The following is an 11008-nucleotide window of genomic DNA, read 5'->3' on the forward strand; positions in this document are numbered from 1 at the left end:
CCTTCCTCCTCCCTCCTCCTCTCCTCCTCCTCCTCACTCCTCCACCTCTCCTCCACCTCACACTCCTCCACCACCTCCACCTCTCCTCCTCCTCTCTCTCCTCCTCCTCCCTCCTCCTCCTCCTCCTCCTCCTCCTCCCTCCTCTCCTCCTCCTCCTCCACCTCCTCCCCACCTCCTCCTCTCCACCTCCTCCTTCCTCTCCTCCCCCCCTCTCTCCCCTCCTCCTCCTCTCCTCCTCCACCTCCTCTCCTCCTCCTCCTCCTCCCTCACCTCCTCCTCCTCCTCCTCCTCCTCCTCCTTCCTCCTCCTCCTCCTCCCTCTCCTCCTCCTCCCCTCTCCTCCTCCCCTCCTCCTCCCTCTCCTCCTCCTCCTCCCCTTCTCCTCCTCTCCTCCCTCTCCTCCTCCTCCTCCCTCTCCTCCTCCTCCTCCCTCTCTCCTCTCCTCTCTCTCTCTCCTCCTCCTCCACCTCCTCTCCTCCTCCTCCTCCCTCTCCTCCTCCTCTCCTCTCTCTCCTCCTCCTCCTCCCTCTCCTCCTCCTCCTCCTCTCCTCCTCCTCCTCCTCCTCCTCCTCCTCCTCCTCCTCCTCCTCCTCCTCCTCCTCCTCCTCCCTCTCCTCCTCCTCCTCCCTCCTCCTCCTCCTCTCCTCCTCCTCCTCCTCTCCTCTCCTCCTCCTCCTCCTCCTCTCCTTCCTCCTCCTCCTCCTCCTCCTCCTCCTCCTCCTCCTCTCCCTCTCCTCCTCCTCTCCCTCTCCTCCTCCTCTTCCTCCTCTTCCTCCTCCTCTTCCTCCTCCTCTTCCTCCTCCTCCTCCTCCCTCTCCTCCTCCTCCTCCCTCTCCTCCTCCTCCTCCCTCTCCTCCTCCTCCTCCCTCTCCTCCTCCTCCTCCTCCTTCCTCCTCCTCCTCCTCCTCCCTCTCCTCCTCCACCTCCCTCTCCTCCCTCCTCCTCCTCCTCCTTCCTCCTCCTCCTCCTCCCTCTCCTCCTCCTCCTCCCTCTCCTCCTCCTCCTCTTCCTCCTCTTCTCCTCCTCTTCTCCTCCTCCTCCTCCTCCTCCTCCCTCTCCTCCTCCTCCCTCCTCGCTCCTCCCTCTCCTCCTCCTCCCTCTCCTCCTCCTCCCTCTCCTCCTCCTCCTCCCTCCTCCTCCTCCTCCTCCTCCTCCTCCTCCTCCTCCTCCTCCTCCTCCCTCCTCCTCCTCCTCCTCCTCCTCATCCTCCTCCTCCTCCCTCCTCCTCCCTCCTCCTCCTCCTCCTCCTCCTCCCTCCTCCTCCTCCTCCTCCTCCTCCTCCTCCCTCTCCTCCTCCTCCTCCCCCTCCTCCTCCTCCTCCCTCTCCTCCTCCTCCTCCTCCCTCTCCTCCTCCTCCTCTCCTCTCCTCCTCCTCCCCCTCCTCCTCCTCCCCCTCCTCCTCCTCCCTCTCCTCCTCCTCCCTCTCCTCCTCCTCCTCCCTCTCCTCCTCCTCCTCCTCCCTCTCCCCTCCTCCTCCTCCTCTCCTCCTCCTCCTCCTCCCTCTCCTCCACCTCCCTCTCCTCCTCCTCCCTCTCCTCCTCCTCCCTCTCCTCCCTCTCCTCCTCCTCCTCCTCCTCTCCTCCTCCTCCTCCTCCTCCTCCTCCTCCTCCTCCTCCTCCTCCCTCTCCTCCTCCTCCCTCTCCTCCTCCTCCCTCTCCTCTCCTCCCTCTCCTCCTCCTCCCTCTCCTCCTCCTCCCTCTCCTCCTCCTCCCTCTCCTCCTCCTCCCTCTCCTCCTCCTCCCTCTCCTCCTCCTCCCTCTCCTCTCCTCCCTCTCCTCCTCCTCCCTCTCCTCCTCCTCCCTCTCCTCCTCCTCTCCTCCTCCTCCCCCTCTCACTCCACCTCCCTCTCCTCCTCCTCCCTCTCCTCCTCCTCCCTCTCCTCCTCCTCCTCCTCCCTCTCCTCCTCCTCCCTCTCCTCCTCCTCCTCCCTCTCCCTCCTCCATCCCTCCTCCTCCCTCCTCCTCCCTCTCCTCCACCTCTCCTCTCCTCCTCCTCCTCCCTCTCCTCCTCCTCCTCCCTCTCCTCCTCCTCCTCCCTCTCCTCCTCCTCCTCCCTCTCCTCCTCCTCCTCCCTCCTCCTCCTCCTCCTCCCTCCTCCTCCTCCTCCTCCCTCTCCTCCTCCTCCTCCCTCTCCTCCTCCTCCTCCTCCTCCTCTCCTCCTCCTCCTCCTCCTCCTCCTCCTCTCCTCCTCCTCCTCCCTCTCCTCCTCCTCCTCTTCCTCCTCTTCCTCCTCCTCTTCCTCCTCCTCTTCCTCCTCCTCTTCCTCCTCCTCCTCCCTCTCCTCCTCCTCCCTCTCCTCCTCCTCCCTCTCCTCCTCCTCCCTCTCCTCCTCCTCCCTCTCCTCCTCCTCCCTCTCCTCCTCCTCCCTCTCCTCCTCCTCCCTCTCCTCCTCCTCCACTCCTCCTCCTCCCTCTCCTCCTCCTCCCTCTCCTCCTCCTCCCTCTCCTCCTCCTCCCTCTCCTCCTCCTCCCTCTCCTCCTCCCTCTCCTCCTCCTCCCTCTCCTCCTCCTCCCTCTCCTCCTCCTCCCTCTCCTCCTCTCTCTCCTCCTCCTCTCTCCTCCTCCTCTCTCCTCCTCCTCTCTCTCCTCCTCTCTCTCCTCCTCTCTCTCCTCCTCTCTCTCCTCCTCTCTCTCCTCCTCTCTCTCCTCCTCTCTCTCCTCTCTCTCTCCTCCTCTCTCTCCTCCTCTCTCCACCTTCTCTCTCCACCTTCTCTCTCCTCCTCCTCTCTCCTCCTCCTCCTCTCCTCCTCCTCTCTCCTCCTCCTCTCTCTCCTCCTCTCTTCCTCCTCTCTCTCCTCCTCTCTCTCCTCCTCTCTCCTCCTCCTCTCTCCTCCTCCTCTCTCCTCCTCCTCTCTCCTCCTCCTCTCTCCTCCTCCTCTCTCCTCCTCCTCTCTCCTCCTCTCTCCTCCTCCTCTCTCACCTCCTCCTCTCTCTCCTCTCCTCTCCTCCTCCTCCTCTTCCTCCTCCTCTTCCTCCTCCTCTTCCTCCTCCTCCTCCCTCTCCTCCTCCTCCTCCCTCTCCTCCTCCTCCTCCCTCTCCTCCTCCTCCTCTCTCCTCCTCCTCTCTCCTCCTCCTCTCTCTCCTCCTCTCTCTCCTCCTCTCTCTCCTCCTCTCTCCTCCTCCTCTCTCCTCCTCCTCTCTCTCCTCCTCCTCTTCCTCCTCCTCTCTCCTCCTCCTCTCTCCTCCTCCTCTCTCCTCACTCCTCTCTCCTCCTCCTCTCTCCTCCTCCTCTCTCCTCCTCCTCTCTCCTCCTCCTCTCTCCTCCTCCTCCTCTTCCTCCTCCTCTTCCTCCTCCTCTTCCTCCTCCTCCTCCCTCTCCTCCTCCTCCCTCTCTCCTCCTCCTCCCACTCCTCCTCCTCCCTCTCCTCCTCTCTCCCCTCCTCCTCTCTCCTCCTCCTCTCTCCTCCTCCTCTCTCCTCCTCCTCTCATCCTCCTCCTCTTTCCTCCTCTCTCTCCTCCTCTCTCTCCTTCTCTCTCCTCCTCCTCTCTCCTCCTCTCTCTCTCCTCCTCTCTCTCCTCCTCTCTCTCTCCTCCTCTCCTCCTCCTCTCTCTCCTCCTCCCTTCTCTCCTCCTCCTCTCTCCTCCTCCTCTCTCCTCCTCCTCTCTCCTCCTCCTCTCTCCTCCTCCCTCTCCTCCTCCTCCTCTCCTCCCTCCTCCTCTCTCCTCCTCCTCTCTCCTCCTCCCTCTCCTCCTCCTCCCTCTCCTCCTCCTCCCTCTCCTCCTCCTCCCTCTCCTCCTCCTCCCTCTCCTCCTCCTCCCTCTCCTCCTCCTCCCTCTCCTCCTCCTCCCTCTCCTCCTCCTCCTCTCCTCCTCCTCCCTCTCCTCCTCCTCCCTCTCCTCCTCCTCCCTCTCCTCCTCCTCCCTCTCCTCCTCCTCCTCTCCTCCTCCTCCCTCTCCTCCTCCTCCCTCTCCTCCTCTCTCCCTCCTCCTCCTCCTCCTCCTCCTCCTCCTCCTCCTCCTCCTCCTCCTCTCCCTCTCCTCCTCCTCCCTCTCCTCCTCCTCCCTCTCCTCCTCCTCCCTCTCCTCCTCCTCCCTCTCCTCCTCCTCCCTCTCCTCCTCCTCCCTCTCCTCCTCCTCCCTCTCCTCCTCCTCCCTCTCCTCCTCCTCCCTCTCCTCCTCCTCCCTCTCCTCCTCCTCCCTCTCCTCCTCCTCCTCTCCTCCTCCTCCCTCTCCTCCTCTCCTCCTCCCTCTCCTCCTCCTCCTCCTCCTCTCCTCCTCCTCCTCCTCCCTCTCCTCCCTCCTCCTCCCTCTCCTCCTCCTCCTCCTCCCTCTCCTCCTCCTCCTCCTCCACTCTCCTCCTCCTCCTCCTCCCTCTCCTCCTCCTCCTCCTCCCTCTCCTCCTCCCTCTCCTCCTCCCTCTCCTCCTCCCTCTCCTCCTCCCTCTCCTCCTCCCTCTCCTCCTCCCCTCCTCCTCCCTCTCCTCCTCCTCTCCTCCTCCCTCTCCTCCTCCCTCTCCTCCTCCCTCTCCTCCTCCCCTCTCCTCCTCCCTCTTCTCCTCCTCCTCTCCTCCTCCCTCTCCTCCTCCCTCTCCTCCTCCTCCTCCTCCCTCTCCTCCTCCTCCTCCTCCCTCTCCTCCTCCTCCTCCCTCTCCTCCTCGCTCTCACTCTCTCAAAGTCATTGTGTGCACAGCAAAGAGAAACCGGAGGGAATAGATATGAGTGCTATGCCCAGATCTATATAACTGCTATTCCCTAAAGCAGCTCACGATTCAATAATTGATTTCCAGTTTGAGATCTAGGTGGGAAGTAGCTGCATGTTAAATTTGTCCATAATTCCTTGGTTTCTCTGGGGTGTATTAAGGATTTCCTCCTCTTCAATAGTTTGTGAACTCCTGGCATATAGCATGGAATCTGCTTCCTGACTGAAGGAACAGCTGTTAGGAGGGGAACGGGATACAGTTGTAAGATCATCTCAGAAGGAGAACATATCTTGTAGGCAGCTCAGATTGTATTTGAATGTCTTTTGCAGTTGTTTGATTAGTCAGAAGGTAAGAGTTCTTAGGTGAATTGGATTGGGGGATAAACTGCTGTAAAACTGGGAGCTTCAGCAGAGGGACAAATGCCCCTATAGAGTACCTGTTTAGTTGGTCTCTCAGATAATTTGATTATAAATGTGTACTGTTTTATTATTGTGGTGAAAATGATTGATTATGAAATTAAAATGTGTGTATTCTGGATCGTGTGAATAGTTAATGTATTCCAGGAATGATGTCTGCAGACAATCCAAAGGTGGAGAGCTGAGTATTTTCTTGTCCGAGAACTGATCTGAAATGCTTTCAGTGGCATTTTTTTTTGCTTTGCAATTGGCGACTATTATTCCATACTGCATTTTTATTATATGCAGTTCTAGTACCAAGCTGCCTTCAGCTTTTGTTTCTGCCCTTCTTGTTTTGTCCCTCCTGAAGCATTTTCTGTCCCGTATGTCCTCTCTTATTCCAATGCTCAATCACACTAAATTTGTCACTTGTGCTCACTTTCCTTGCTGTTGCAGTCCCTGCTCCTTTGTTTTTTTTAAAACTTATTCACTTCATGTTCACTCTTGTGATATCTCATGTGATACATGTTTACTTCGTTTATTTTCCCTCCACTATTCCTCTTGGGTCCTCAAGCCTACCTGCTGCTTTCCTGATCACTTCTAGCGGAATGCGCTATTATTCTTGATATATTGCCTCTATCCTTCACAAGTATTCTCGCTCTCGTTCTCACTCGTTCCTTCCATGACCCACATGCTGTCCCCTTTTCATGTGTGTTTCATTGTCTTCCTACTTGCTATTGAGGCCGTTTGCTTACCCCTGCACTCCTGCCATTGACTGCATTTTCCTTTCAGATTCCTGGATGTTGCTCATGTTTTTTACAAAGGAATTTTGAAATAGTTGTCGATGTATCAGTAGGGCTTCTTATTACCATATGGGTGGCATGGTGGCTCACTGGGTAGCACTGCTGTCTCACAGTGCCAGGTCCTGAGTTGGATCCCACCCTCAGGTGACTATCTCTGTGGAGTTTGAACATTCTCCACATGTCTGCATGGGTTTCCACCAGGTGCACTATTACGCCTTCCACAGTCCAAAAGATGTGCAGGCTAGGTGGGTTGACCATGGCAAATCAAGGCTTACAGGCATGAGGATCAGTATGGACTCTGAGTTGAATGGTCTGCTCCCACAGTGTAGGGATTCTATGACGTTGTGGTCTGTTTTTTGTGTTCAGTGACCAAGTGTTGGTGCTTGTTGCTGACCGCAGTTAAAGTGCCTCTTGCATACCGCAGCACTCTTGGTAAGAATTGCACTGATAAAGCATTCAGATGCCCTCTTCATGCAGATCCCAGCATAGCTCGACAGCATTCTGTAAAGTGGAGGTAAAGAACAGAACCTACAGTGCAATGAATAGAAACCAACCCAATAAAAGGAGCTCTTGATATGCCCAGAAAATTTTGAAAACTACTTAAGTAATCACTTTGATAATGCCATACGCATGTAGGCAGGATTTTCAAGTAATATACATGTGAACAGAATAGACGTTGCAGCAAAGAACCTGTCAGCTTGTATCTGAATAATGTTAAAAAGCCATATAAAAATTTAGAAATATTCAGAATCATATTGTCAAATTTGGGGAGAAAGGAAGAATCTCAACTGATATTTGGAAGTTAAAGTCATCTTGTACCAGCATCTTTAGTGAACAATAATGAATTGACATCTGCTTCAACACCAGCCCTGAAACATTGCGGTAAGAAATGTTCACTGTAGGTGGGCACTCATCCCAAATTCACATAATTACCATTTTTTTCCTTTTAGCATTGCAAAATTAAATTTGGAGCAGCAGACGTGTCACAGCTTCCAAGAATTCCATGAGGTGCACTCCTGGAGTTGCTAGTACTTTCATTGTAGTAATGATGGTGATGTTGATTCAGCATAAGGATTCGAGAATTGAATTGTATCATTGGATAAATAAAATTGATCAAGGTTTAATGTTTGGGCAAAAAGCAGGACCTATCCAATCATTTACTGCCCCATCAGTCTACTCTTAAGCGTCAGTAAAGTGAATGGAAGATGTCAACAGTGCTATCAAGCAACACCTGCTCAGCAACAATCTGCTCACTGACACCCTCCTGTCTAAAAGCACTTGATGTCATATTATTGTATTGCTACTCATTTCTGCGTTATGGCTGATGTTTCTAATTTGAGAAGATTGAATATATAAAATATAGCTGAGCTATTTCAGAAACTCATTTATGAACAGTGCATTGCTATAACAAAGCAACTGTGACTGTTGTGGTTCTAGCATTATCTTCCTCCATATGATTTTCTGACACACTGTTTTCTCTCTGTAGGTTTTGTCTTGATTCTGCCAAGCAGACGAGGCCAAAGGTCTCTGTAAACTGGTCTAACTTCAGTCTGAAAAAGGGTCCAAGTACATCTCATTGAAGATTGCACCACACCTTTGCCTGAAGAAAACTGGAATTATCCTGCAGTTAACACATTCCTTACTTTAATGAGTATTGGCCTGTCCTCCCCAATTCAAAGCAATTTGCTGTGATCTGTAAACAACATGCTGTGATATCATCAACAACCAGTGCCTTAACCAGAAGAAGTGCACATTTCTAACTGGGTGGCACAATTATTTCTTGGGTTGGTTTGTTGTGCTTTATGGTCATTGTGAGAAATTGTTTGCCAATAGTGTTGACAACAGTGGAGCAATTCTGAATTTCAGTAGAAACAATAACACAATTTTATAGATGGACAATTGATTTTTCTTAAATGTTTTTTCTCTTGGTTGGGTGGGGGGCAAATGAGAGTCAGATGAAATATAGGGTTGGGTATTATTTCTGTCAAAGCTGAGACAAGGCAAACAAATTTTGTGGCACTTATCAAACGGATTAAACTTATCTCTTGTACATGTGGACTGTTATTAAACTGACTTTTAAAGGATCTTGTACTCTTAATTATAAGCAAAACAAGCAAGTATAAAGATCAAATAAAATATTTCACTACTCAAATTTTGCACTGCCATGAGTGAAGCTTTACCTCTCATCCTGTGACAAGAAAAGTATACAGTAAATGCTATCTTGGAAATATTCTGTGCGAAGCGAAATAAAAGTGTCTATAAACATAGTTGTCACCTACCATGGTAAACGATGCAGCAAAAATAACAATTCATGCCTTTAGCTTTTCTGTAATAAACTGAGAGAATAAGTAATGTGCTTTTTTGATATCACAGATTATCTTCCCACAAGTCTGAGATATTTGTATAACATTTGTAGAACTAAAAATATTTCAAATTGGTGGTAAACTAAGTTTCTCTTATTACTTTCAAAACTGACATCTAGGTTAGCGTGTACAGCCTGTTTTCCTGAATAAGTATATAAACAAGTCTGTAAAACTTCTGAGTTGAATCTTGGTTGTGGAACAATAAAATTTGCTGTAGTCCCCATTAAAACAAACAACTCAAGATAACTTTGATGGAAAATACCTTTCCCTTTTTTTTGTCTTTCAATATATTACCCAGCTGTATCGATGACAGCAGTTAATTGAGAACCCACATAGTGTGCTATAAGGAAATGTGTTGTGAGGCTAATAGCATTGTAGTTAATTGTGCAAAGTGCTCATTATTAGTTGGTGTTGTATAGTTAAATTAGAAGCCTTACTTCAGCTTTTATCTCCATTTAAAAGCCCTCTTTCTTCCTAATTGCAATACCAAATTCAGAAGTGCTAGTTCCCCTATTATAATGGTTTGAAAAAAAATTTGGCACCAGACCAATATGGGCCGTCAGTCTATTTGGAGCATAAAGTTCTGATAATTATTATCTGTTGCATTGAATACCAGCAATAATCATAAATAACTGTTTGGTTTTGGCCTGAAAGTCCAATGTACCAATGGGGTTGCAAAGTATGAGAAAGTATGCAAGTGAAATGTGAAGTCATTCGAAGTAGTATTTGCAGTTACCATTTTGGATTACAGCGTGGGAGTAATATAACGTATCGTACCTAATGGAACCATCCACTCAGTTGAACTGCAGTGCTGTTCTCTCTCAGCAGATTAATTACACAGTGATCAGTCAATCCAAATGCTGAGTATGTCTGTCAACAATTGAGCACACTTAATCTAATTTTGAATGTTTCTATGCTAAAATTAATTTGAAATTTAATTCTTATTTTTAAAAACTAATCCAATTTCTTGAATTGCTGCCACATCCTATCCAAGAATCCTAGGGCTACACAGTGGTTAGCACTGCTGCCTCACGGTGCCAGGGATCTGGATTGATTTCTCTCTGTGTGGAGTTTTCACATTTCTCCACGTGTTTGTGTGGGTTTACTCTGGGTTGCTCCAGTTCCCTCCCACAGTCAAAGGTGTGCAGGTTTAGATGGGTTGGCCATGCTAAATTGCCCACAGTGACCAGAGATGTGCAGGCTAGGAGGATTGCCCTTGGGAAATGCAGGGTACAGGGTTGGGGTAGGGGGGTGGGGTGGGGGGGGTAGGGAAGGAGGAGGTGGTTGGTCTGGGTAGAATGCTCTTCGGGAGGTTGGTGTGAATTCAGGCGGAATGACCTGCTTCTGTAGGGATTCTGTGATTCTAAGTACAAGGCTATAATTGCAAGAAAGAAAGGAAAAGATGTGGGCCATGTGGTATCTTCATGGCAAGTAAGTATTAAAGCTGAAACCAATGGTGACAACCAGCTGCTTGGTATCTGCTCTGAGTCATGGAATAGACCATATTTTGCAGTGTTATGCTGTAAGTTAGTGGCTTCCTACTACACCACCATATTGGAGTGTGTAGTGGTGACTTATTTATATATATAAATAAAAACCTGTAGTGGCTGACCCACTTTCATACCCTGGTCAATTTCAAACTTGGAAATTGATCATTTACAATAAACTTTATAAATGTCTCAACCCACATTGTAAATAATTTGTGTATAGTGGTGTCAGGTGCAGTTAGTGTTTAATACACACCTGCACATTACAGACTGACAAACTTTATATTCAAGTGTTTTTATCTATTTCATAACTCTCTTGGAAAAGTAAATCAGCTATAATCGTTGTAAAGTTCATTTCATGTGAAGATTAAATAAAATCCGCACCAGTGTGATGGAAACTGAATGAGAATCTTTGTTGTGTATTAGTGACTAGTTGGATTTACATTGTAACATATGACTTGTGATTTCATCCTTAACTTTTCAGTGCTGTCAACAGGTCATACTACTTGAACCCCAGGGTATGCATGTCAGTTGTACCCTATTCCCACAAGGTGACATATTATACTTGTTTTATTTCTAAAATCCTGCTTCTTGGTGGGTATCCTGTTTATGTTGCTGCCTTATTATGTCTTATGAGAAAGTTTGCTTATGATATTTATAATGCATTTTTTAATATAGTAGATGCTACTATGAAAATTCAATTTAGCCTGAATCAGGTGGCCATCACCATCACTCTAAGCTCATGTATGCATTGTAGATAATGCAAGATATAGGTTGGCATGTCATTTTCACACTCTACTGATCACTTCAGAAATTAACATTTCACCTGAAATGTGAGCTTCCTTTCCGCTAATAATGAAAATTATTCTGAAAATATGAAGACTCTTCTTGCTTGTGAGACCTTCTTCATACTTGCAGTACACCTTGATGTTTTGGGAAAGTGATACCCACCTGTTGAAGTAATTTCAAGTACAGGGCATGATATCAAGGCCACATGTTCCAAGTAATTCCTTGTAGTTTTCAAGTTGAATGATTTAATGTCGTCATTTTTTGTCTGTTTAAATTGTAATTGTTAGTTTTGTTTTGTTCTATCATATGTACTTTTTTATATTGTAACAAGGACAATTTTTTATCTACTTAAAACCAAAAATTGTTAGTTTTATATTATTTCCTGGCAGTAGCCAGCTTGAACTGCAACATCATAGTATAAATTGACTGTTAATTCTGAAGAATGTAGGTTTGTACTATTCCCGCCAAGTCTCTTTGGCATCCTTTTTTTAAATTATGTACTGTGAATTGCCTTTCTTTTTGGAAGATAAATACA

General features: G+C 49.2%; 1 protein-coding gene across 2 annotated transcripts in view; it reads left to right on the forward strand.

Moving 5' to 3' along the window:
- The window catches only part of fam193b (family with sequence similarity 193 member B), a 111086-nt gene extending 103168 nt beyond the window's left edge, over positions 1 to 7918 (forward strand). For both annotated transcript variants that reach the window (XM_087995543.1, XM_087995544.1), the window contains exon 11: positions 7321 to 7918. In XM_087995543.1, the coding sequence (XP_087851669.1) occupies positions 7321 to 7414 (94 nt within the window). In that variant the 3' untranslated portion in view covers positions 7415 to 7918. The remainder of the gene's footprint in view (positions 1 to 7320) is intronic.
- The last annotated feature ends 3090 nt before the right edge of the window (positions 7919 to 11008 follow it).

This window comes from Chiloscyllium plagiosum, unplaced genomic scaffold, assembly GCF_037043375.1.
Source record: "Chiloscyllium plagiosum isolate Xiang-an unplaced genomic scaffold, Cpla_swu_hap1 HiC_scaffold_16, whole genome shotgun sequence".
NCBI classification, from domain to species: domain Eukaryota; kingdom Metazoa; phylum Chordata; class Chondrichthyes; order Orectolobiformes; family Hemiscylliidae; genus Chiloscyllium; species Chiloscyllium plagiosum.